Source organism: Hippopotamus amphibius, chromosome 5 (assembly GCF_030028045.1).
Source record: "Hippopotamus amphibius kiboko isolate mHipAmp2 chromosome 5, mHipAmp2.hap2, whole genome shotgun sequence".
NCBI lineage: Eukaryota > Metazoa > Chordata > Mammalia > Artiodactyla > Hippopotamidae > Hippopotamus > Hippopotamus amphibius.
In genome coordinates, this window is record NC_080190.1 from 36,263,082 (window position 1) to 36,290,746 (window position 27,665).

The 27,665-nt window shown below is 38.9% G+C and overlaps 1 protein-coding gene across 3 annotated transcripts in view; it reads left to right on the forward strand.

Annotated features, from left to right (window-relative positions):
- Window positions 1-27,665, forward strand: part of IDE (insulin degrading enzyme) — a 108,602-nt gene that overhangs the window by 74,398 nt on the left and 6,539 nt on the right. For 2 of the 3 annotated variants that reach the window (XM_057734247.1, XM_057734249.1), the window contains exons 12-22: window positions 3,715-3,817; window positions 5,733-5,855; window positions 7,717-7,799; window positions 10,943-11,087; window positions 13,955-14,065; window positions 15,417-15,537; window positions 18,517-18,608; window positions 19,574-19,685; window positions 21,514-21,681; window positions 23,019-23,291; window positions 24,316-24,377. In XM_057734247.1, coding sequence (XP_057590230.1) covers window positions 3,715-3,817; window positions 5,733-5,855; window positions 7,717-7,799; window positions 10,943-11,087; window positions 13,955-14,065; window positions 15,417-15,537; window positions 18,517-18,608; window positions 19,574-19,685; window positions 21,514-21,681; window positions 23,019-23,291; window positions 24,316-24,377 — 1,393 coding nt within the window. Of the gene's footprint in view, window positions 1-3,714; window positions 3,818-5,732; window positions 5,856-7,716; window positions 7,800-10,942; window positions 11,088-11,583; window positions 11,729-13,954; window positions 14,066-15,416; window positions 15,538-18,516; window positions 18,609-19,573; window positions 19,686-21,513; window positions 21,682-23,018; window positions 23,292-24,315; window positions 24,378-27,665 lie in introns of all 3 variants that reach the window. The other variant, XM_057734248.1, reaches the window with a different exon arrangement.

A 27,665-nucleotide genomic window follows, 5' to 3' on the forward strand; every position in this document is an offset into this window, starting at 1 on the left:
TGTCGTGGAGCACGAGCTCCAGGCATGTGAGCCTCAGCAGTTGCGGCACACGGGCTCAGTAGTTGTGGCACATGGGCCCAGCCGCTCCGCGGTATGTGGGATCCTCCTGGACCAGGGCTCGAATCCACATCCCCTGCGTTGGCAGGCAGACTCCCAACCACTGCACCACCAGGGAAGTCCCAGTAGATTTTTGTTTTAATTTATTTTTTTAAATTTATTTATTTTATTTTTGGCTGCATTGGGTCTTTGTTGCTGCATGCCAGCTTTCTCTAGTTGTGGTGAGTGGGGGCTACTCTGCGTTGTATGTGTGGGCTTCTCATTGCGGTGGCTTCTCTTGTTGTGGAGCATGGGCTCTAGGTGCGCAAGCTTCAGTAGTTGCAGCACGTGGGCTCAGTAGTTGTGGCTCGAAGGCCCTAGAGTGCAGGCTCAGTAGTTGTGGCGCACGAGCTTAGTTGTTCTGCAGCATGTGGGATCTTCCTGGACCAGGGCTTGAACCCATGTCTGTACCCTGCATTGGCAGGCAGATTCTTAACCACTGTGCTACCAGGGAAGTCCCAGTAGATTTTTTTTTTATGCCTTCTTTCTTCTGCTGTTATGTATGTTTTAAAAATATGATTTGATATCATGATATTGTGTAATTCTACTAGTAGAAGTGTAGAGTTCATCTAGTTTGAATCCATACTTAAAAAGTAATGAAACCGAAGCCCAGAGACTTACTTAATTTAGATCTTAACTGTGATTTTGGCAGGATGTCGAAGAATGTGAGTCATGGTATTGAGCAGAATCCAAGCTTCTTATGGCCAGGTCTGCGCACTTTCTGCTAATTTTTTTTTTAACTCATCATAGTTACTTGTGAAGCCTCTTCTCTTTCTTGGCTGTCTTCCCTCTTTTCTCTCTCAGGGATTATTTGCAGAAAGGTCTCATGAGAATTCATTCCTTGGGAACCATATTGCCTTTCAATGTCTGTAGTCAGGATTATTTCTGAATGGACTCCATCAGCAACAGCTATTCATTCCCGCCGAACACTTATATGGCTGACTCGAAGTCAATTGTCAGCATTCATTCTAGCTTACTGTTTCCTTTTCTTACTATTGTCAGTTTCAGTATGAAAATAAAAGGTCATTTTCTCTCATATTTCTAAAGATCATGTCAGTAGCCAATTCTTTGTGGATGGAATTAAAGAATAGGATCTCCCCACCGCCACATATATTTAAGAAAAAACTCATCAAGACCATTTTTTGTTATAATTAGGTTTCCAGCAGGTGGTCTGAGGTGCTACAGTATCTGTGCCAGTTTTTCTCAATTGTCTGCGGTTAAATATACTGCAGCTCTCTGTGGTGTACCTTGAGTGTACCTTGATTATTGTGAGTCTTTTCTGCTAATTCAGGTGCTCTTGGGCTTGCACGCTCTGGTTCATAGATTTCTGTGTACATTGGGCATGTGTCTGCTCTGTCTCTTCTGTTATTCCCCCCCTTCATAATTTATTGGAAAATACATACTCTTCCATTGTATTTCAGTTTTGAATTCTCCAGTGGTACACTAACTCTTGGTCTGCAAAAGATCTCTTTTTGTTAGTACAGTATTTGCTATTTGCCTAGTTTAAGGAGCTACCCTTATCTACTTCATGTTTACTTCCTTATGGTAACATTTAGACTGTTGTCCATACACTTTACTTTGGTTTCTAAGTATCTAAATCCCTTAGGATTGTACCTCATAAATCTCCCTTCTCTCCCCTTTTTAATCTGAGCATTAGTGGACAACCTCCCAGGTCGTTTTCTTTCTGTGTTATATGGTCATCCTCCAGAGCATTTGGCAGCTTTCCCTGAATTTTTTCACCTTCTCTCTCAGAACTGAGTTTAAAGTTTTCCTGTTCCAGAGGGCAAGTCCACTGCCAAATGAATGCTCCAGCCTTCACAAGTTGTAATCAATCCCTTGTTCATTATTCTGATGCATGGGCTGTCATTCAGGGAAGCTAGAGCCATCTAAGTAATAAATTTTTCTAGTATTAAGCATCTCATGGAAGAGAAGATGGAATACCACCTTTCTACCACGTAATTCTACTTCTAACGCATTTTTCAGAAGTCTCCCTGAGAATCAATCCATTCATTCTTTGAGAAATCAACAGGAGTGGAAGCAATTTCTGTGACCACTCTTAGCTGACTCTGTCATGTATTGAATGAGTGCCATTAAGAAACATCACATACCCTTCATGTGGCCATGTGAGTTCTATATATGCTACACATACCCCTCATAAGGAATTCTCAGATTGCCAGCATGTATCACTTATTTTAGATACAATAACAGAACTCTTTCATCTGTTAAACCCTATGATTCTTCTGTATGTTTCAGTGGAACATATTCATATTTAGCATCTTTTCTAGAACTGGTGGTGGTCAGTGGCAGCTAGGCCAGATCAGGAACACCCAAAACTAGAAGATCAGTCAGTCATTCTAACAGATAGGTGAGTCAGATTGCTTATGATATCTACCCTGAAGCAAGTGAGAAAGCCAAGTCCAGTTAGCCAGGTAGAGTATTTTATCTAGAATGAATAAGAAATAGATGGTGGTTCAGACAGACATTGAAATTGGGGAGGTCCAACGATGGGCAGGTGTTTGGAACACAGAGATTAGGATTCTGAAAATGAATGGGGGTTCAGTAGAGGGGAATTTTGATTGCAAGTAGTGGGCTTTGAATCAGCTGTGAGACTGACTTTTGGAGGCTAGAACCTAACCTCTGGAACAACAAGTGAGAACAGGCAGGAACAGACATGAACCTAGTTATTTGAATTGGGACATAAAGAAGAAGTGAAACCAATAACAGGATTGACTGCATGGCAAGCCTTCCCAGCTATTGGCCTAGCACTCTGTCCACAAGATTCAAAATAGGATTGGTCCCAGCCCGGGGTTGAGCCTGCTAGTCAAAGTGAAATGATTCCAACATTGATAATTAAAAGGCAGCAGAGGCAGAACTGTCCCTGGTGATCCACACAGGGACAGAAGCTCCACTGGTACAGAGGCTTCTTTTGCTCCTCTACTTGTAATCTTTTGACATGATTTTACCTCTGCCTTCCCTCTCTGAACTTTTTTTTCCCTTCTGACTTATCTTCTGCGCTGTTTCTACTATCCCATCAGAGAAAGGTAGAGATGTTTTTCTTGGTCTTGTCCCCATCTCCCCTAGCCAGTAGGAAGGCCAGCATAGGTGTAGTACACACAGTTGATGGTCGTGTCTGGCAGGAAAAAGATAACAGCAGAGTACAAACCTAGCAAGTTGTAATGAAAGAGTGTTTTTAATTTTTTTTAGATCTCTGAATGAGCCAACAAATTTTCTTAACCATGCTTGTAACCCTGGGCCTGAGCTGTTCCTGGGAAAGAGTACTTTGTTGTGCTTTTTTAAGGACTGTTTTTCAACTGACCTGGTTCCATTTTTTTCCCTAGCTACTCTCCTTTTAAGATTTTAGTCAAGAGCATTCATAACAAGAATTTTTCTTGCAAGCAGCTTTTCACACCAAAAATGATGGACTATAACCAAAGAATAACAGAGACTATGATCAGAGACTTCTCTTCATACATTGCCATTTCAGCTACGCCTCATGGGACTTACTGGGTCTTAGAGGCCCAACACATTTCTTGAATATTATTTATATTTTCATGAGTCAGATTCTATAAACTTATATATACAGTATGAGTTTATAGGTTTTTTTCCATCTATCTCTAGGGTTGCAATAGTTTCCAAATCTTTTGAAGGAAAAACTGATCGCACAGAAGAGTGGTATGGAACCCAGTACAAACAAGAAGCTATACCAGACGAAGTCATTAAGGTAGGGTTAACGCATCTGTGGACAAGCCTGATGCATGAGGGACACAAAGAACATGAGCTCCCTGGATCAACCAATCCACAGCCCAGAGTGTGGAGAGTGATGGCCCAGTACTGTCTGTATCATCCCAAGAGGCGTGAACAGGGAGACGGAGAACTGGAGCTTAGGTTTTTCATGAAGAAATGGCACTATAGCCATCTTCTCGTGTGGCTGTCAGACCAGCAGGACTGTAAAACAGACTCCCAGCCTCATGCAGTCAAAGATCATTGAAGTCCATAGTACACAGGGTTGCAAAGGCACCAAGATAGGCAGGAAGAGATAGAAATAGAGAACCTGAAAGACAGATGCAAGGGCTTCTGAGAGCTCACAGTCTTGCAGTGAACACAGGTGGAGAGCAATTTCTGGGATTCATACGGTCTTCACTTTAGGACGGGCTGTATTTTATGCCTCATATTGTATCATTGCTCTTTTTGTCAACATAGGGTCATTATGATTTGTTTCAAAACAGGTGTATATAGATAGTATGCTGCCCCATTCATCAGGAGTCAGGATTTTGTTTGTGAATCTTATCTACTTGTCTAGTGCTGTTTCTTTTTTGGTTCTCATTGGCTGTGTAACTTTGAGATTGTGTCCTTTTTTCCTGGGGAGACACCAGAAAGCCTTGCTATGACTAAATTCTAGTTAAACTTGAGTAATGAACATTTCTTAAATGTTCCAGGGTAATGACGATACAGAGAAAAAATAGTTTAAGAAAAAATTATTGCTGGTACTTCTCTGATGTATTCACACCATGTAAGGAGATAACTGAAGCCCTTTAGTATGTGAAAATGTCCATCTTACTAAACTGTGAGGAAAGCTGATCTCCCATGAATTAGTGTGGGGTGTGAACTAAGCCTCAAACAAGGGAAAACCCCTGTTCACCAAACTCTGACCGACAAACCTGCCCCAAATAGGAATTTAAACAAATTGATCTGGAAGCTCAGCAGTGAAATTACTTGCTAAATGTTTACCAGTTCCTATAATTCAGCAATACTGGAGACTTAAGTTGCTACATATAAATAATATGGCCAACATCCCCACCATCCCAGTGCCAAAAGACACAAATGCAGAGGCCAAAATAGAACTGCAAGAGCTGCAAGACTGTGCTGAATCACCTGGAGACCAAATTATTGAACCCAGAATCATTGGCAGTTGGTTGCTTTTTTTAAATAATGAAAAGTCTTATAAATCAGAATTTATCAGTCATGGTCTGATCTGTCTCAGTTAACTTTTGGAAGTAGCTCATGGAACAGATCCAGCCTGCAGGTTGTATCAATCTTGTCCCACAATCCAGATTTAAAACTCAACTTTGTCCTTAACCTTGTGCTTGAAATATTGGTCCACTTGAAAATTCATGTAGTTATCTGAGAGAGGAGTGGACCAGGCCTTTAGAAGTGCTGAAGTGAAAGAAGCTTCCTTTAACCTAGTTTTCAAGCCAACATGCAAGTAACTTAGTGTAGCTGAAAGTTTAATTCTTTTGAATGATCTGTTGTCTAGCAGTTGTGGGAATTTATCTCTCTGCAGATTATTCTCCATCCTTTAAAGAGCTAGAGCAAATCTGATCTTCACACATCAGTTAGCCTCAGTGTTCCACAGTCTCAGATTGTTCCTTCACCTCAGCTGGTCGTTTTAGATATGTATAAAGAGGACAGATAGATAAGTGTAAAACCTTGATTCCAGAGACTCCAACTCAAGTTTCATGAAAAGTCATTGATAGATTTTGGGAGTAGCTTCCTTATATATGATGGAAAAGAATGCTGTGTGACATTTATTCCCTTATCATTTGCCTGGATATTAAGCAAAGTGACTGTTTTAAACTCTTGTATCATATTCTAATTGCTTTTGTTTGTATATGCTTTTTTTTCCACTATTCATCCAGAAATGGCAAGATGCTGATCTGAATGGGAAATTTAAACTTCCAACGAAGAATGAATTTATTCCTACAAATTTTGAGATTTTATCATTAGAAAAAGAAGCAACACCATACCCTTCTCTTATTAAGGTAATATGTTAGAATCAGTGGTATTAAATTTAGGGGACAGACCTATTACACCGAGGGGACTAGAGAGATGATTTCTTGCATTTGGTACTATGTTGATTTGAGGGGGTTCATGCACCATAGATAACAGGAAAGTTGCAGAGAGAATAACTAAGAAGACTGGAAATGTTAAAACTACTATGCAGCATAGAATGTAGGGAATTGTTTTCTTTGCAGACAATAAAATAGTAAGGCTGGACTATAACTACAAGTCTGTTGAAAGGTAGCAGGCTTTTTTCCATTTTCATTGAAGACCCAATAACAAGGTAGATTTATGCTGCATCATGAAAGTCAGAGATAAGAAAGAATCTCTAAAGCCTGGAAGAGCATATCCAGGGGAAGCTATTAGATTTCCTGCCCTTAAAAACAGTTCTTTCTTATTTTGACAGAGCAGTTATATGAAGTTAATGGAGTTATAAGCCAGTAGGAAGAATGATTGAGAAGGGGGTTTTCTTTTTCAGAATGTTCTTTTCATGTCATTATTTCACACCTTGGGTAGATTATGTAGAAAAGTGGATCAAATTATTATAGCACATCCCCTTTTCTAAACTTTAAAACTAACTCTTTCTAAACTTACCACCATAGACAAACATCTTTCTTCCCCATTTCTTCAAATGACCTAACATTCAGATTAACTCAGTGAGACAAGAATTAGTGTTTAGGACTATGAAATTATCTCAAGCAACTAGATTATTAATGAGACAGTCATTTTTCTTTAAAAGTGACATTTTAATGAGTTAGAGGTTAGTTTATTCAAAGAGAAAGCTTATTTACTTCTATTTTTTATTTTTTGTCTTAAATAGGCCATCTTAGCACAAACTAAGGAGAACATTAAACCATTTATATCCCTTGTCAGAATTTTAAGGTAGTTTCAAGTGAACTTTAAGACTTTTTAAAATACAGTATGAATGAGTGCGTAGAGAGTCAAAAGGAGTGGCTTATTTGTTCATCCTTGGCTGTGTTATCCATTGCTGTGTAACAAGTTACTCTAAAATTCAGCAGCTGTAAACCACAAACACTTACTTTGTCTTGTGCAATTTCCAAGGGACAGGAATCTGGATGTAGCTTAGTTGGGTAGTTCTGGCTCAGGGTCTCTCATGAGGTTGTGGTCAAGCTGTTGGCTGGGGCTTTGGTTGTCTGAAGGCTCAGCTAGGGCTGGAGAGTTTTCTTCCAAGTTCAGTTGTGTGGTTTTGGGCAGACCTTAGTTCGTCACTACATGGACCTCTCCATGGAATTACTTGACATGGCAGATGGCTTCCTCCAAAGTGAGTGATCCAAGAGGGAAAATGAGTGATGAAGGTGGAAGCCACAGTGTCTTTTATAATCTAATCTCAGAAGTGTCATACCATCATGTCTGCCATATTCTCTTGGTCAGACAGAAACCAACCCTGGTCCAATGCAGGAGAGAGGACCACACAAGGGTGTGAATTCCAGCAGGCAGGGATCCATGTGGCCCACTTTGGAGGCTGACTGACGTACACCCCACCCCTCAAGGACTCCTGCATCTGTGTCCCAGCGTCCAGAAAGACAGGGACAGGACAGTTGTTATTGGCTTCTCCTGTCTGTTTCTTCCTCCACTGTGTCCCCATCTCTTTGACCCGGGGTGCTGATAAGAGGGTGATTTCTCTCTGTTCCTGGAATCACCGGTCATCTCTCCAGCTCCCTACCAGCTGACCTCTGAGTATGCTTCAAGGCCATGGGACAGCAGCCTCTCCAGAACAAAACTCAGCTGTTGCCTCTGTCCTCCCCCTCTTGAAGGGTTTCAATTGAAGATTTTTGCCAAATGTGCCTATATTTCCCTAAACATATTGTTTCTCCATCACAGGATACAGCTATGAGCAAACTTTGGTTCAAACAAGATGATAAGTTTTTCTTGCCCAAGGCCTGTCTCAACTTTGAATTTTTCAGGTATGTAAAATGAATCTAGCTACAAAACTTCCTATAAAAATCAACAATTACATTTCTGAAAGTTTTCCTTGCTTCCTTAAGGACCTGTGTCTGGAAATAAAAGGAATTAAGAATTATTTAGACAAGGGAAGGCCACTTCTTCCTCTTAAGGATATTGTAGGAACCAAGGTTGTTAACTCTTCCTTTCCAATGATGAGTACACTCTTTAACTGAAATGATTTATGTTAGCTCTTAGGAGGACCTTCCTAACCTTCAGGATTTGGGGATCTGGGAAGGCTACAGACTCACCAGAAGTTTCACTGAAGAAAGATTAAATAATTCGGGGTGTTTTTTCTGTTGTGGTTTTGGTTGTGTGTTCTTGGACTTGCCCAGAAGAAGAGGTAGTAGTTACTAAATGATCTTGAGTCCCTTTCAGGCCTTTAATTGTCTGGAGCCCTTAGATATTGCTTTCTCTATTCCTGGCTTGGTAAACGATATTTAGTAAAATTTATGAATAATGCCACTGTTGCAATGATTTCTCAATATAAATCTTTAGTTTATCTGTCTCCTTTTATTTGTGTGATAACATTATCACTCAATTCAGCTTTTACTTTGTGAGTTTGCACTCTATAATTTTATATTTCTAAAATTCAGTGGTCTGTGTTTATAAAAATAAACCTATATCATTATTTAATAATGTTCAGTATAATAACTTTTTCATTAATTTTTATTTGATTTGCTTGGCATGAAATTAAAGCTAGATATGTTTTAAATGTTTTGGAAAAGGGAAAAAGAATCTCTAAGTAGAAAGTTAATAGTTCACCACAGGTATGTTTAGATTGTAGGGATGTAAACATTGTTTATTTATAGCATGAGATTCATAGATTATCTAAAGCTGCACTGAGATTGTTAGTGGGGTTTTTGTTTGTTTTTTGTTTTTTTTTAAACCCTTGAAACATGGGCTTTCTGACTATGGCATGCTGTGGGTAGAGACCATTGCAAAGCTGGTTTTCTTTTTTGATATTCAGAGTGATACTTTTAACACTCTGAGCAGCTTGTCACACCTTCCCATTTGTCTTCTATGGTTTGGCTCCAGAATACCTTTGGAGAGACCATTTGACATTTTTGCATTCTCTAAACAGCCCAGCATAGTTCTCAGAATTTAAAATGTCTGCTTCCCACCAACCCCTCTCTGTGTTCTGGTCTCTCTAGAGGTAAACACTATTCGGTTTCTTGTACATTCTGATATAAATTTTCTGTTTGTGTATATCCTTTTAATCTTTTCAGAAATAGGATAATATTTTGCATATGTACAGTTTTTAACTCTGTGATCCATACTTAAGCATATAACATCTGGTTACAAAATGATATGTTTTAAGTTAACAAGTAAACCAGGATTTAAGCATTGCACTTGAATCATGTTCCCTTTTAATAGTTAGTTCAGGACCCTCTCCAATTCACCAGCATAGCTGCTGCAGATACAGCATCTTAGGATACTTCTTGGAATTGTGTTCTGAGCTTGAGCCATATGGCTTTGGACTCCCAGATTTGTTTTTTTCTGGCTTTTCACTTCCACCGAAGGGTACCTGTGGGGATGAGCCCTTTTAAGGACTCTTTTGTTTTGATGCTTTTGTGAGTTATGCTAGTAAGTTTCTGAACTGCTGTTTGACTAAAGAAGGAAGTCTGTCATCATGCATAATACTGAAAGGTTAAATGACAGAGTATTATTTAGATTTACCAGGTTCAGAATGTTTATATAGCTTTAGAATTTTCTCTTTGATTTTAATTCTCCGTGGCTAAGCATTTTAGCCCTATTTTTACTTAATTATTAATTTTTGATAAAATTGCTGGCTCTGCTATCAGTTCATTGGTTATATTTATTGTGTTGTAGATAGAGTGAAATTTTTAATTTGCTGCCGAACAAACCAAGCCAGGAGGCTGTCTCAGGTCCTTTGCACTGTCTGTTTCCTCAGCCTGGAAAGTTCTCTACCCAGATATCCCCAGGGCTTGCTCCTTTGCTTCCTTCAGGTCTGGGCCCAGATGTCACCTTGATTAATAATTTTATGTAAATTAGCAATCTTCCTGTCCCACCACCACTACCCATCACTCCTATTCCTCTTACCCTGCATAATTTTTCTCATTAACACTATCACCACCTGATGTAACATATTTAAATTTATTACTTGTCTCCTCCAACTAGACTCTAAACTCTGTGAAGTCAGGGACTCTGCCAGATTTGTTCTTTCTTTATTCCCAGTACCTAGAAAAGTGCCTAGCATTGTAGTAAGAATGTAGTACATATTTGTCGAATGAAGGAATCTTTTACTTGCTTCTCATAAAAGTAAGCAGTGTCACACAGTCAGATGAGTAGGTCATTTGACTTAAATCTGAATCCTAACTCTGCTGCTACCAGCCCAGCTGACATGAGGAAAATGATGTTTCTTATTTGGGAAATGAAGATTTAAATTAGATCATCTCTGCAGTCCTATTTAGTTCTTGCACTCTATAATTGTTCCCTCTCCTTTGTTGCTCCTTCTCACTTAAAAATTTTCCTATTTTAATATTTTTTTTCCCTAGTTTTGGCTGCAGTTATGTAATGGATATTATCAATTACTTTACTGACAGTGTTTCAGTCTGTTGGTTTGGGGGGAAACTCAGAGATAAGCTAACATTTTTACAGGCCTTAATTTTTCTCTTTGAAGTCTCAGTTTTTCTCTTTTAAGTTTATATAATCATGGCACACAGACTTTTCATCCTCCTGTCCACCAAGGGTATGGCTTGCTTAGAGGGAGAAAGAGGACATGCGGATGCTGTCGCAGCTGTGTCAGCCGTACCTCCTCCTGTTAGCCTAAACGTAGGCGTGCATTTTAGCCAGTTCCTACTCCTTACCTACCCAGTGTTTCTAACTTGTCACTTCTCCCACGCCATCTGGGGTAAGCAAGTCTTTCTCCCTCTTCACCACTACCAGTACACATGGCCTATGTCAGGCTTCTTTTTTAAGACATCTTGTTTTTTCCCTCACGAGAAGAGACAAATTCAGGAATTCAAAGCGTATCTTCAGGAAGTTATTTTAACCAGTGTTCAGTTCCTTGATCCATCTCGAAAGGCCATATCACATTGGGAAGTAATAAATCAGCTATTTTACTGTCAACGTTTTCTTCCAGCCCATTTGCTTATGTGGACCCCTTGCACTGTAACATGGCCTATTTGTACCTTGAGCTCCTCAAAGACTCACTCAACGAGTATGCATATGCAGCAGAGCTAGCAGGCTTGAGCTATGACCTCCAAAATACCATCTATGGGATGTATGTAAGTACCCACGTCTTAGAGCCTTCCACTCATCAACATTTTTTATATTGATTTGATGGAAGCATTTTTGATTGAGGGTATGAGTTTAATTTCTTTTTTTTTAAATCTTTGTGGCTAATCGTATTTTCTCATCATTTAATTTTTAAGTTAGCTCTTACTCTAAGTGTTCAATATACCATTCATATTATGCAAATTTTCCTTGATTTCCTTTTTTTTTTTTTTTAACATCCTTCATTAGATTGTCATATTTTTCTCCTCAAAACAAAATTGGACGCTGATTTAGGTTTAGATCTCACCCATTCTGTATCTGAAGTCTTGGTCTTTGACAACAGAGAATGAAGCCTTCCTGCCATTGTAAAACAGAAGGTTGGCCTGTACTGTTTCCCTAGAAATTCAGATCATGAGGCTGCATATTCATACTCTTCGGTCATGTTTCTTCATTACCATGCCACTGCTTGAGGTATCAAAGCATTTCTTTTGTTCTTCTTTTTGTTAGTCGCTACATTTATGCTGATCCTCTCCATTGCAACATGACATACCTGTTTATCAGGTTATTGAAGGATGATTTAAAAGAGTATACATATGCAGCACGCCTCTCAGGTTTGAGCTATGGCATTGCATCAGGAATGAATGCAATACTTGTAAGTAAAATGAAAACCAAAGAAAAGGCGTCACACCGTTTAAGCATTATGTTGAGCTTGGGAAAACTATTAACTTCTGCATTTTAAAACAAGAAGATTGATGGTTTTTTCCTTGCACCTTTTTAATGGTTGAAGAACTCAAGTTAGTATTCGTTCCACTAACAAATGATTTAGTAGAGTTTCGTGCATCTTGTGACCATGTATGTGTGCTACATTTATTTGCATGTTCCTCTGCTTGAAATGTTTAACATATTAATCATAAAAGCATGTTGTTCTTTCCATGAATTTGAATATATTAACGTCTGTAAATGAAAGAAACCCATAGTTACTGTTGTGGTGCTGGATGTTGCTTATATTATCATAAGCTTCTTTATTTCTGCTGACAGTAGTAGAAAGTTCTTGTGTTCAAACACATCTGACATTTTCATTTAATTTATTTTGTAGCATGTATCATTAACTGCTTTTAAGTGTGTTTTAAAATAAGCATTATTAAACGCATCCCAAGAAATAACTAGATCCTTTCTCTTGAAACCATTTCTGCTAAGTTTCCAAACTTAATATCTCATTTCCAAATGAACATGCCTCTTCTGGCACACATTCATCTTCACTTTTCTTGAAAATGTATGTTTTCGTAACAACTAAAATGAGAGCATGTGCTGTGTACTCTAATTCTATACAAAAGGTTTTAGGGTTTTAAATTTTATTTATTTTGCAGTGACTTTTTTTCTTCACACAAATGACTTTTCTGGTAATTTTTGTATAGTGTATAAGAATGTATATAACCTAACCATTCTCAGAGTCCAGGGAACTTTGGAGCTCAGAGATAAAAAAATCCAAATAGAAAAGTAACAATCTATAGTTTATTTTTCACTGTTGAGTTTTAGTAACATATTACCATTAAAATAAATAATTTTTAATTTGTGACAAAATGGGCTTTCTGCTAGTTTTAGTCTAGTTCCCACGGTACATGATGTGCTTCCCATGGCCAGTGACCTTCACTCCTGCTGAGGTTCTCACCTATCAATTTTCATAAGGTAGAGGCTTCCAGAGATGTTCTAGTTGCAGTGTATCCTCTACTGCTATGGTTGTCACCATGGGCAGTATAATAGTAGGAAATATGATAACAGGCTTCCCCTGCTTTTCAAAATGTTATGCTGTCAGAAACTATTAAAGTAAATTGTCCTAAGGCAAAATCCAAACAGTACATACAGTGTATCCTTACTTCACATCTATTTTGCCACTGGCTTTTGGTACATCAGCAGAACTCACCAAGCAAGCAAATAGTGAGATGTATGGATCCTTATTGGGCAACATCGAGCGAGAAAAGTGGCAAAATGTCATATAATAAATACAGAATTGGGGCTGCCTAATTTCTTAAAAGGTAATTTTTTTAAATATTGAGGACTTCCTAGGTGGCACAGTGGGTGGGAATCCGCCTGCCAATGCAGGGGATACGGGTTTGATCCCTGCCCCAGGAAGATACCACATACCGCGGAGCAACTAAGCCTGTGTGCCACAACTATTGAGCCTGTGCTCTAGAGCCTGTGAGCCACAACTATTGAGCCCATGTGTCACAACTACTGAAGCCCACGCACCTGGAGCCCATGCTCTGCAATGGGGGGGGGCCACTGCGGTGAGAAGCCCGCGCACCACAGGGAGGAGTGGCCCCCGCTCACCGCAACTAGAGAAGGCCCATGTGCAGCAACGAAGACCCAGCGCAGCCAAAAAAATAAATAAGTAAATAAATAAAAATTTAAAAAAAAAAGTATTGAAACAATTTGGGGACATATCCAATAGTTTGCTAGGTAACACTCCCCTATGATTTTTACCTTCTTAATGCACCTATAAAAAACCTTAAGCCTACCATTCCTTAGAAATTCTTTTTGAAGATTAAACTTAAAACACATTCTGTAATTAATTTTTATTTAGTGAGAACTTGAATTTTGTTGATATAGTGTGTGCTGCTGTATTTTGGCACCAGGTAAGTTTTCCTGCTATTGTTTTTGTTTGGGAAAAGCAAAATTATGCTTCTGGATATTAGTAAATAAAGACGGTTACTGTTATCTTCCTAAGTGTTAAACTATATTTATGAGAAATGAGATTCATTTAATTTCTTGCTTTATTTTGATACACCTGGTTTGGGGATTTTCTAAATGTTTAAAAGTCAAGTTTAAGTTGTTTCATGGTCATATTTTAGACTTTTAATATCCTGAACTCTTTCTGTAGCTTTCGGTGAAAGGTTATAATGACAAGCAGCCCATTTTGCTAAAGAAGATCATTGAGAAAATGGCTACCTTTGAGATTGATGAAAAGAGATTTGAAATTATCAAAGAGGCAGTAAGTTGTCTGAACTTATTTTTATAATTTATTTTTTTATTCATAAGGTGATATTGCCATATCATGAACATTTTTGAAAAAGAGACGAGGAAGAAAAGCATTCATGACCCTGTGGCAGTCATTTCATCCTGTCTTTGCTAAATCCTAAACTCTATCCAGAGGGAAAGCCTGGGAGACTCTGGTGGATACCTGGCCCCCTTCTCTGTAGGCCCTAAGAGCTAGGACAGCACTGACTTTCAGAGGAGGAGCCTGAGGTAGACCTAGTGGCTTTCGAGGACTCCTTGAAGGTTTCATTCAACTTCCATTTAAGAAGAACACTTGATTCTGTAGGCTGGGACCGCAGCCTGCCATGACAGCCTTGTCATATTAGGGCAGACTATTTAGGCTTGATGGATCTTCTGCTTAAATTCAACTCATGGTTATCCCAGTAATGGAAATATGGGATGGATAGCTACTTTAAAAGCCAAACTATATATGACCTTCAGTGTACACCCAAAGAAATTATCATCAGTTTTCAAAGTAAGATTCAATATTTTATATATATATATATACACACACACACATACATATCCGTGTTGCTTGCTTAGAGAGACTTTTGGGCTGACCTTATGGTGAAGAATTGAAGGATGCCTAGAGATGAAGGCCCTGAAAACTAGAGATAACTTTCGGAGGGATGAAAGAGATCCCATAGTGAAGGCACTTAGAGTATATGTCAGATGCTAGGGGTAAAGCAGCATCCTGAACAAAGAAAAAGCATGCTCAGGACTTCCCTGGCAGTCCAGTGGTTAAGGCTCTGCGCTTCCACTGCTGGGGGCACAGGTTCAATCCCTGATCCAGGAGATAAGATCCCGCATGCCATGTGGCACAGCAAAAAAAAAAAAAACCCAAGAAACAAAATGAAAGAAAAAAACTTTTGAAAATATAACATGCATTCACTTTTAAGACTCTGTGTACACACCTCACTCCTGATACTGTTTCTGGTATTATAAGGAACATATATTTTAATTGAATTTAATTGAAGTTCTGTTCTCAGAATTTTACATTTTACATTTCTTAACTTTACATTTCTTATTCATAGAGCCAAAAAACAAAAAAATTACTTTAAAAAAACATAGAAGACTTCAAAAAAAAAGAAAAGAAGGAAAAGCATGCTTTTTAGTTTAAGGATCAGAGGGGAGAGAGGAGTAAGTCCCATTCTAAATTATATAACTTCCAAAAGGAGGAAGAAGCAGATATCCCTGCATCCCAGTAACACATGATTTATGCAAAATGAAGTTTGATAATAGCTAATCTTTTGAAATGATTTTAAAAGGATCAATAAAATTAACAGACCCATGTCTCCCTTCACTAGTATATGCGATCTCTTAACAATTTCCGAGCTGAGCAGCCTCACCAGCACGCCATGTACTACCTCCGCTTGCTGATGACTGAAGTGGCCTGGACTAAAGATGAATTAAAAGAAGCCCTAGATGGTGAGACTCTTTCTACTTACAGCTTAATGCTTTCTTCATTTTTTTCTAAAATCATTTTGGTTTTATCCTATTACCTAGTGTTTATGCTTTCTAATAACTTGTAGTTCCATTAAAGGCAGCTGTGCATACTTTTTTTTTTTTTTTCCACTAACAGTGGTGGCCTTTGAAGTGGCTTTTGTATTCAGGCAGTTTAACCACATTTGTTGTTTTCAACCTGGACCCGCAGCAGTCAGTTGTTACTGTTCATAGATTTCTGCGGACGACACTGTTTTCACCCAAGCACTTAGCTTGTTAATACTGAAGTTTTCAGAAAAGAAGAAGGGCTGGGCTTGAAAGTCTTATCACACAGAAAGAATGCTTAGGCATTTTTAGATCTATTCAGTTTGGTTAAAAAATGGAAAATATGTAAAGTCTGAAGAGTTATCTTTTGTTGCTTTTCTCCTAAAACCTTAAATCTGATTTTCAGAGGTTTTGTTTGAAAGTCCTAAATTCCTCAAGGGCAGTGAATTATACCTTCCTTTTATCCTCTTTATTTAGTATCTAGTATATTATGCCCTCAGTGTGTGTCTAATGAATATCTATTCAATGGAATGAAATTACTTTCAGGGTTGTTTTATTGGAAAGAATGTAGGCTGATATCACACTTTATTATTGTTTTATCTTTTCCACTTCTCAGCATTACTTTACCAATTAATCTTTCTTCCTATATCTCAGCAATAAGAAAAAAGAATACTGGTGAATTTTTAATGATCTTTTATGACAAGTCCTTACTTATTATGTATTGCTATGCCTTTGATGTCTTCAGTGACAAATCAAGAGCAAAGCATTAAAGGTCATTATTTTATTGGTTGAGTAGGTATATTATAAAATTCATTAACTAGAACAGATCCATTTTTAATTTGGACAGTTAATACACCTTTCTTTGCAAAATGATTGTGAGTCTAACATCTGGTTAATAGCAAAAATTTTACCTTTTTAAAAAAATACCACATAATTGATTTTAAATATATTTTCAAGGGACTGAACCTGCATTAAACATGATCAAAAAGCAGAGATTTGGGGGTTACCCCCCTTTGTTAGATTCTGGGTAGGATGGTACATGAATTTTAAGCAGACTTAGCTCTAAAGTTTCCCATAGGCGTGTGATGCCTTCCTAAAATGTGTTTTATAAAGAGAATGTCAGCACTTTTTTAGTTGAAATTTTCTGCTCTAATAATCATTCTGTTTTGATATATATATTCATAAATAATCTAGTAATGCCAATGTGACTTAATCTGGAGACAACTCAATGTGAGAGGCCGGCTCCCTGATGACTCTAAGCTATCCAGGTGCCAGGGTGGCAAGAACCTCAGAATTCGGTGTGGTCCAACAGCATTTACTGACTGCTTGCTATGCACCAGGCGCCAGACTGCAGGTTTTTGAGATTAAAAAATGATTAGTTAGGTGGGGTTTCTTGGATCGAGGAGCTCCAGTCTAGTGGCAAAGCATAAATGTAAACAGATTGTTTTTGTAGAGGCAAAGAGACTGAGTGTCGCTCTAGAAGTCTGCAGAGAGTGCTGAGGGTGTCTAGTGAGGGGGGCTTCTAGGGCAGTGCAGTGGAGCGGGATGGGTATGCACTTTGTAATTAGACCAAGGTTCAAATGCAGCTCTGCCACTTACTAGCTTGATGACTTTGGACAAGAAACTTAAATTTTCTTAACTTTAGTTTTCTCACTTTTAAAATGGGGGTAATAGCACATTACTTATAGGTTATAAGATAACATCTATAAATGCCTCATACATAGTGAGCACTTGTAAATTCCCTTCCTGTGTCTCTCTAAATTTTAGTTACTAATTTTTGCATCCATTGTAGCATTTGTTACTATGGTGTTCTAATGGAGAAGGGACAACTCTTCTTTACTGAAGAATTAAATCAAAAGAAGTAAAAGTGATGAGGGGAATAGAAAATTCACTATTAGGATTCCATAATAATAATTGAGTCAGGCAGTATCCACCATTGAATGCTAAATTAGTGGGTAAAACAGTTAAGGACAAGATATCTGGATAGTCTCAAAGTATTTCCTCCAGAAGAAATATTTAAAAATTATAGTGGGAGACTTCCCTGGTGGCACAGTGGTTAAGACTCCACACTCCCAATGCAGGGGGTGCCAGGGTTCGATCCCTGGTCAGGGAACTAGATCCCACACGCATGCCACAACTAAGGAGCCCACGTGCCATAACTAAGAGGAGCCCGCCTGCCGCAACTAAGACCTGGTGCAACCAAATAAATAAATATTTTTTAAAAATTATAATGGGAAAGGTAGGCATTGGTGGGGTGGCTTTTCCTAATTGCTTGTAAAGCACACGTGAGTTACTTAATTATAACCAAAAGATTAAAACAGTCCCCTTACAGTACCGACATCTGGCAGACAGCACCATAAGCATGTGATCAGTTTTCACATCACGTACAGTATTACAGTGCATCAGCATCATGTGCCCCTGATGTGATGCCCTGAGAAAGACATATTACCTCTGGGGTATTCTTTCTAAGAATACATGAGCTAAATTTAATCATGAGAAAACACTAGACACGCCCAAATAAAGGGCATTCTATAAAATAACTGAGCAGTACTGTTCAAAAATCTTAAGGTCATGAAAGACAAGGAAAGACCAAGGAACCGTTACAGGTTGGAGGAAACTAAGGACACATGATGACTAAATGCAAGATGGGATCATGGATTAGATCCTGGAACAGAAAAGAGATATTAGTACAAAAACTGAAATCCAAATAAAGTGTGTTTTAGTTACTAATATTGCCCGGTGTTACCTTCTTAGTTGTGATCACCATCCTGTGCTTGTTGAAGATGTTAATGGAAGAGGAAACTGGGTGAAGAGTGTATAGGAACTCCCTGTAGTATTTTGCAACTCTTCTGTAAGTCTCAAATTTTTAAAAAAAAAACCTCATAGGTAGAACTTATTATTTCTTACACCTGTTTACAGACGTCACCCTTCCTCGCCTTAAGGCCTTCATACCTCAGCTCCTGTCACGGCTGCACATTGAAGCCCTTCTTCATGGAAACATAACAAAGCAGGTGGGTGATTGAGGTTTTAGCGATCTTTGATGGATCATTGCAAGAGAAAATTTTACCCTAGTTGGTCTAAGACTACTAACTAACCACCACAGTGTGGCTGTATAAGCACCTTAGGGTTGACTTAGCCTTCTCTGCCTTATGCAGGAAGGTAGGGGAGGGTATGGGGGAGCAGAATGATCGTAGTTAGCTGTGGACCTACTTTCACAGCTGTCTCCTCTGTTGTTGCCTGACTCGTGCAATCCTTGGAGGAAATGGGAATAGTTGTCCCTCCTCTGTAGGACAGCAGGACTGTGTAGCGGGTAAGAGCACATGGTGTGGAGTCAGCCTGGATTCACATGCTGACTCTGCCGCTGGCTAGTTATGTGATCTTCTGAAAATGTCCTAATCATTCTGTGCTCAGTTTCCTTATTGGTGAAATTACTTATAAGGGTTACATTAAATAGTACATGCCAAGTGTTTAGCACATGGAAGGTGTTCCAGAATTCCCTTGGTAGTCTGTCTCAAGAGCCCACACACTCTACACTCTGTTACATTGTCTCCAAATCAACATGCCAAGGTCAGGTGCTGACAAGTGGCTGAGACAGGATTCTTCCCCAGGTCAGTTTTGTTCAGAATAAAGCCTTATGGTTACCTTCTTTGCTTTGCTCTAACCCCAGGTGTCTGTGGTGTAGGTCACTGACTTGGGACCACCCTTCCATCAGCAGCACCTTTTCCCAGCATGGAGATCAGGGCTGATGATTGTCTGGGTCTCTGTCTTTCCTCACTGCTACCAAACTGACTCTATTGCAAATTGACAAGTTCAATTTTTATCCATTTGAACAGGATCAAATGCATTTAAGATTTAAAAATCCACTTTTATGATAAACTAGGTTTATTTCACAAGCATATTGTTTTCATATGGGCTACTATCTAATCAAGATACATTTGTGGTTTTGTAATGTGCCATGACCTGTCTGATTCCACAGGCTGCATTAGGAGTTATGCAGATGGTTGAAGACACCCTTATTGAACACGCTCATACAAAACCTCTCCTTCCAAGTCAGCTGGTTCGGTATAGAGAAGTTCAGCTCCCTGACAGTAAGTGGAAATGTATCTTTGGTAATGGACCACTTTGACATAATATTATGTGTGATTACAGGTGGGTTGAAGTCACTTGGATGATAATATGTAGTTTTATGGTGAAGATCTACTGGGATCCTCTACTATTTATAGCTAAAGATAGATAATTCTTCAAGAAAATTTTCCATAGGAGGGCCAAAGAGATAAAATTGGAGGTAGGCAATTATTTTGAAGAGGATGTTACTGGAATTGTGTGGTAATTGAGTGCAGAGGAGATTAGTAACTAAACAAATGTTGACTGGGAAGCATGAAATAAAATTTATTTATAAAAAATGGAAATTAGAATTAGGAGCCCATAGGAGGCTTTGGCAGAAGACTCACAGGTGCAGCTATTACCATGTATTCATCATATGCATATTTTATAAGGAATTAACATAAAGAATTGATAGTAATGGACTTTGCAGTGTTGGGCTACTTTTGCATTAGCAGTGGTTTCTTTTGATATAGAACTCATTAAGCATTATTTTCAATATTGTTCAGAATTGTATAGTGGGAAGTATATTAGACCAGGGATGAGAAGCATTGATTTTTCTTTAACTTTTTCTAAAAGTAATCACTTCCTCTTCTGACCCCCCAGCACAGGTGTTCAGAACTTTCCCTTATTTAAGCTACTCAGCACTTGTTCTCTTGCATTGGGATTGAAGTGCACCTCATCTCCCTTGTTAGGCTATACATTTCTTAAGGCTGGAGTCTGTGTGTGGCTCACTTGAGTAGCTACTAAAGCATTACCTCAGGATCTCTTTGTTGAATGCTCAAAGACATCTTGAGCACAGCACTGCTATTCTGCATGGCCAGTCATCACAGACATGGTAATGGTTCGTTTCAAGCTTCTCCTCAGCCACTGCAGCGTGGCAGAGAGGGAGAATCAGGAACTGCCATTCAGGGGAGTTCCCTGGCAGTCCAGTGGTTAGGATGCCACACTTTCACTGCTGAGGGCCTGGGTTTGATTCCTGGTTGGGGAACTAATATCCCACAAGCCACTCGGTACAGCCAAATGAATGAGTGAATGAACGAACTGCCGTTCAAAAACCATATTGCGTGGTCATCAGGCAGTTACTAAACACGGTGTATTTGCTTAGTCACATTTACTGCTCGTGAAATAGTTATCAGATCATAAAGCGTGGCCATCTGTTTATAACTTTGATGAAATGTTTGATCAGCATATCTGAGTTTTCGTCTTAGCTCTCCACCATCCAACTTTGTGTTCTTGAACGAGTCACCCCACTTCTCAGGGTTTTAGTTTCCTCATCTCTAAAGTGAGGTGTTAGGCTAAGTCATCTCTAAGCATTTTGCACATTTGTGTAAATTTGTGAATTGACCTTCGCTGTGGGTGTTGGTAAACAATACTAGGAATAGAATGCTGAGTAGATAATGGCACAACCAGTAATTGAAACAATTGTTCTGTATGGTTATCAAAACATAGGTGGTATTTCTGTTGAGGTTCTTATAGATATTAGCTAGTTCTAATCTAGTATGTACACTACATTGTAGATTTTATTAACTATGGATCTCATTTAGCATTAGTACTTAGCCATAAAATGAGTCTTTTATAAGTGTTTTGCCCTTTAAAGTCAGTGAGTGTTTATCGAGGGCCTACCAAGTACAGATCACTGTATTAGGATTCCCCTAATATTGAGTTTCACATTCCTAATGAATTAATTGTAGTTTGGAACTGCCGAAAGACACCAACCAGACTGAACCACTTCATACAGCCAAACAAAACAGTAACTTTATTAAACCCTAAATAAATTTTTGAACGTGTTGCTCTCTTCTTGAAACTTCCTAGGAGGATGGTTTGTTTATCAGCAGAGGAATGAAGTTCACAATAACTGTGGCATCGAGATATACTACCAAACAGACATGCAGAGCACCTCGGAGAACATGTTCCTGGAGCTCTTCTGTCAGATCATCTCCGAGCCTTGCTTCAACACCCTGCGCACCAAGGAGCAGCTGGGTGAGGGGGAAGCAGGGGATAGCAGGATACCTCAGTCCTTGAGGAACCGCCGTTGTCCTCGAGAGCCTTCTCCACATGTACAGTCCCCTAGCATGATGCTTCAAGTGTGCTCTACTCAGAAAGACTGTGAAAGCTTTATTTGTGGGGGATCCATTTCTAGAAGATAAGCAGTTAGTATCTCTTGGATTAGAGAGATTCTTAAGGAGATGACACTGTGTTTACATTACATATATGTCTATAAAGAGGTCATTTTGGGTGGGATGCTAAGGGCAGGCTGTTATGGGTGACAAGGCGGGAAGAAGTCATCCAGAGAAGCTTAGGTTTACTGAATTTTGGGTTCATTGAGGGGGCAGGTATTTTCGTTTATTCATCTTTGTATTCTAAGCCTGGGGCATATAGAAGGTACTCAGTAAGTGTCTATTGTGGAAATCTTTCAGGCAGAGTTTTAGGTACTGTTAAAGTCTTGGAGATCCTGGCAGGTTTGATCAATTAAGGAAAGAAACAAGCCCCAGTAATGTACTTTGAATAACCAGTGAAAAAGGATTTGGGTGAGTCTCCCCAGGTCACAATCTTTTTTTAAACAACCACCATAGTAGATGCTGGACAGTAAAAATTGATAAGTTATGGATGGTCCTTCCCTTCATGGAGCCAACAATCTAATCAGGAAGGCAGACCTGTAAGGAGTAATTGTAGTACAGTGTGGCGGATGCAACCAAGAGTGTTCAGACTCTAAAGGCTATACTGAGGGTAGGGAGGTGTGGTTTAGGGCAGAGCAGCCGGAGGAGGCAAGCCACGGACGTCGTTTAGGAAAGGTGTAGACAGGAGGTAGTGTATGAGCCCACAGGCTGACGATGGAAGTATGACCTTCAGTTACTTGCTCTCTAAAGATGTGCACTCTGAATGGAGTTGGTCCAGGAATGGGTTATCTAACAAGAAATGCAATAGTGGAGGCAAGTTCACGTAAGGCGCTTGGATGTGAAAGGAAACCGAGCTAGGACAATGGTTAGGGGATGGAAAGGAGTCCAGCATTTCATAGAAATGAGAATAACTGTAACATGGATTGAAGGGGATTAACTAGCAGACAGTGAGGAGCCTGGGACTGTCGAGTCTGAATGATGGACAGGGGTTTTGTTAACTCCAACTTTCTAACTATCCTTCAGAGAGCTCTTCTGCGCTGTCCTTAGGAGCTGAAGATATTCTAATTGCTCATTTCTTCAGAGGAGAATCATATAAAGCCCTAAAGTGGTTTTAATTGCTCTGACAGGATAATTTTTGAAAGATTAAAAGTGACCCTTATCTCAGATGCCAAGGTCCTGACTGGCTGGTGTTTGTTTCAGGCTATATCGTCTTCAGTGGGCCACGCCGAGCCAACGGCATACAGGGCTTACGGTTCATCATCCAGTCGGAGAAGCCACCTCACTACCTAGAAAGCAGAGTGGAAGCTTTCTTAATTACCATGGAAAAGTCCATAGAGGACATGACAGAAGAGGCCTTCCAAAAACACATCCAAGCGTTAGCGATTCGTCGACTAGACAAACCAAAGAAACTGTCTGCAGAGTGTGCAAAATACTGGGGGGAGATTATCTCCCAGCAGTACAATTTTGACAGAGGTGAGGCAAAATTAGGGCCCCAGCATTCATGACACGTAAGTGAAACATTTGAGGACATTGATGCCATTCTACAAGATGGCATTCGTTTTGTAGGGTATGTTTCAGTATGATTTGGGATGGGGTGGGGCGTAGCGCTTCTAAAGAACTTTATTTTAATGTAACAACAATTTCCTATTAGAAACTTTATCTTTTTTTTTTTCTCTAAAACTAGAGCTGGATCTATCATTCTCTCATAATGATGCACTAATAATAAATCTGATTTCACTTTTGTGTTCATTCAGTATGCCCCTGAGGCTCTGAGCACAGATATGTAGGTATCTATTTCTCATAACTCTAAACAGAAAATGTGCAGATTGAACTCTCTTGAGACAAGTGCTGTCCTGGAGGCACAGGTGTTCAGACATTTGCCTTTAGAGATCTCCCAAAATTTGTCAATGCTTTTAGATTTGGGAGAGAGCTGTGCTTTCCCCAAAGTCTCCTGCTTATCAGCTTCCTTTTGCCTTTCTTAGAGCAAAGATTAACAATGGAGTGCACTCGGTTACACTAGAAGTTGGAAACAGTTGGGTTGTGTTCTCATTCTGACACCAACAAGCCAAAAATCTCTGCCAAGTAACATTTTTTGGGCCTCCGTTTCCTTGTCTGTAATTTTTCTAGCAGTTAGAGTCACTTTTAATGATAATAGTACCTACCACTTACTGAGCATTTGCCCTGTGCCTCTGGTATTGTGTTATTGTCAGTTAAGTACCTGTTATCCCCAATTTCCAGATTAGGAAACTGAGGCTCAGAAAAGTTGAAGTGACTAGCCCAAGACCCAACAGCTCATAAGTAGAGAGCCAAGGTATCCTCTTTTTACTTGAAATTTATTCCCTTACTACTTGCAGGATCAGATGACCACTCAAAAAGATGAATACTTAAGAGTGTTGGGGGAAAAAAAAAAAGTGTTGGAGTGAAGTATGTTGTCATTTAGTGTAGCATTCTGGGATACTTGAAAATGTTGTAAATTCTTGTTTGATTACTTTTTCAGATAATACAGAAGTTGCCTATTTAAAGACACTTACCAAGGAAGATATTATCAAATTCTATAAGGTAAGTTCAATTTTCATACTTAGATTTTGACTGATAAGGAAATACTCTATGCGCTGTGTTGTATGTTGCTGCTTTGAAACCCATTCAGGCAGGATTTATGAAGGCATTTTTATGGACCTGAGTATTTTAGACACATATTACTGTTAGGAAAAAGAGACAGTCCCTATGGAACCCAGTACTGTTTTTTTCTCCCTCTGGACCAAGGACTGTGGTGGCCCTTCCTGGCTTCCAGATTCACCTATTTAGGTTATCCTTTTGTTTCTTCTCTCTGTTCCCTACCCCAGCCCACAAAGAACATTGCTGAGCTTTTGGTGGGAAGAAAGAGCAAAGAAAACAGAACTTGAGAATCAGATTATTGTCCAGTCTGACAACTATAAATCATCTTCACTGATTTAGGTGCTACTGTGGCTCCTTTTAAAAATAAATGATTACTCACCTTTGAACTGTGTTCAGAGATCTTGTGAGTTTTTTTTAATTTTGTTTATTGAAGTATAATTTACAATGTTGTGTTAGTTTCAGGTATATAGCAAAGTGATTCAGTTTACATATATATATGTATGTGTGTATATATATATATATATTCTTTTTCATATTTTCGTATTCTTTTCCATTATAGGTTATTATAAGATATTGAATATAGTTCCCTGTGCTATACAGTAGGATCTTATTGTTTGTCTATTTTATATATAGCAGTTTATATCTGCTAATCGCAAACTAGAGATTTGTGAGTTTTAAATGCCTGAGCTCACTGAGAAAGTTTATCAAGAGAAAAGAGAGGCACCACCATTAAAGTTTTCCCAGTGCAGCTTTAAGAGGTTTATACCATCTAAATTTTCCTTACCTGTAACAGAATTCATAGAAGGGTGGCAAAAATTTTAAGTGGGCATATAATGTGTAATAACCATGCTGAGCGCAGAAGTTAAAATTTATGCTGCAATAGAGTTGTGCCTAATTTCTGTAAAATACTTTCATGTCTACTTTTTAGGACAAGTGACAAAATTCTACTCTGTAATTACCGTAGTGCCTTTGAATTATACCCTATCTGGTGTCCTTAACCACTTCTCCTGGTTCATATCTGTTGATCAGACACCAGGTTTTTTGTCAGGAGCTCAGTCCTGCCTTGTGCTAACATCTCTAGGAGGAATATCATCTGCTTTTCAAGGTCACTTTTCAGGGATATATTGTAACTGCCGTTACAGGAGTCATACTTGCAGTTCTCATTGGAATGATTTTGTGAAATTAGTTGTACAGTGAAGGCTGATCAGATCTGGTTCACCACTGTTGGTGCTGTGTGGGAGAGTGGGGAAAAGGAAATAGCCCTGAGTTGGAGGTGCCGATTAGTTTCATAGAAGAAAAGGGTGATTTGGTACCAGTTTCTTATACTTCCCCCCAGATCCTCTGCAAGATGACAAGGTTTCTGGTCTCTGTATATGCAAAGAAAAGAGAGACAGTAGCAATTTTAGGTTCAAAATCTGACAGTAAAAGACAGTATTTTGAATGTACCTTTCTCAGCAATGGAATTTGAACCATTTGGGCTATGGAAATGGCTGGCTGGGCAATTTATCATTTTCTTTACCGCATGGCTCCCTTAAATTGTATAGAGGAACTGTGCTTTTTTGCAGTAATAGTCTTTTAAAAAATAAATATTTTGAAAGGGGAAGACTAGGCTTGTAAAGGGGGCAGTGACTATATGGAAAATCTGTGCATCTTTCACTCAGTTTTGCTGTGAACCCAAACTGCTTTAAAAAATAAAATCTATTAAAAAAAAATGTGTGTATGTATGTAATGAAAACATACGTATTTTTTTATTTTTATTTTTTTAATTTAAAAAATTTTTTCTTTTATTTTTTTGGCCTCACTGCATGGCATGTGGGATCTTAACTCCCCAATCAAGGATTGAATCCATGCTCCCTGCAGTGGAAGCACAGAGTCCTAACCACTGGACAACCAGGGAATTCCCAACACATACATATTTTAAGATTGTGTTCTGAAATAGAACCCCAGGTAGTCTTTGTGTCTGTGAAGAGAGAGCTACAGTAGGACTGTGAGGGGCAGAGTTGTGTGTGGCAGCAGGGCTCCAGGACATGTGTCCCCTGCCAGGCTGTTTGGCTGTCCAGAGCCCTGCTCAGAGCTACCGGCCTCACTCAGTGATCTATGAGGCGGCAGCAGAAGCACAGATGGCCTCTGAGCACAGACTCAGGGCTCAGCCCCATCACCAACTAGCTAGCTCTGTGACTTTGGCCAAATTACTTAAGCGTCCTTATTTACGAAATAGAGATAAATTGGAATATTCATTGAAATGAGGTATGTAAAGTGATTGGCACTAGTAGCATTTATTAAAGACTCTCTACTGTTGTTTTCTCTTATTAGTAATACTCAATCTTAGGGTTTTTAGATGTTTTAATCAGAATGCTTTAAATCAGAATGTTTTCCTCCATGTTATAAAGTGGGTTTTAGTTGTGTTGATTTACTACTTCAGACTGTTACACTTTGTGAGGTTAGTTACTTGTTCTCAGTTGCCTACAAAAGAGGGTGCTCATGTTCTGCTCTTTTTTGTTCCTAAGACATTTATTTTAAGACATTAATAGTTATATGTGTTCAAAAAGAATGATGACATAATATAACTTACTGTGATGTTTCCAGAAGAAATGACGATTTGTCTTTCCTTCCACAAATTCTATTATTTATTTGAAGTTACAAGTGGTACCTGATTATTGAATTTGTGAAATTATAAGACTGACTTTCTTGTCTTAAAAATTAAGAGTATTTATTACCAGGCTTACACTAAAGCTGGAACAGGGTCTCCCTAGCTGTGTTTCATGGTACACTCCTGTTCTACAAGATACTAATAGGGGTACCTAGAAAAAGGGGCTTTGTGACCATGTAAGTTTGGGAATGACTTTTTATTCTCATTCTTGGAGAATCACAGAGTGTGTTAGCTTTTTAAAAGTTTGGAGAACCCCATAGTAAAGATTTCTTTAGCCCAGCATTTGTTTAATTTTGAGTAACAAAATATTTCCTAAACTGATTCCACTATGGACACTTTTTTTTTTTTGCACAGAAAACCTATGACTATCTCTTGGGACTGTAGTGTTCCATAGAATAGAGTTTGCAAGAAAATGCAATTGGTTGGTTTTTAGAAAATGGGGATTGTCCAGAACTGGTCAGGAAATTGAACAGTCTGAAACTGAAGAGGATGTTCTGCTGTAACTGATACAGGTTAAGAGGGCAATGAAGGTTTGGGTGAAAAGAGATCAAGAATAGATCTTTGGAAGCAAACTTTTTACT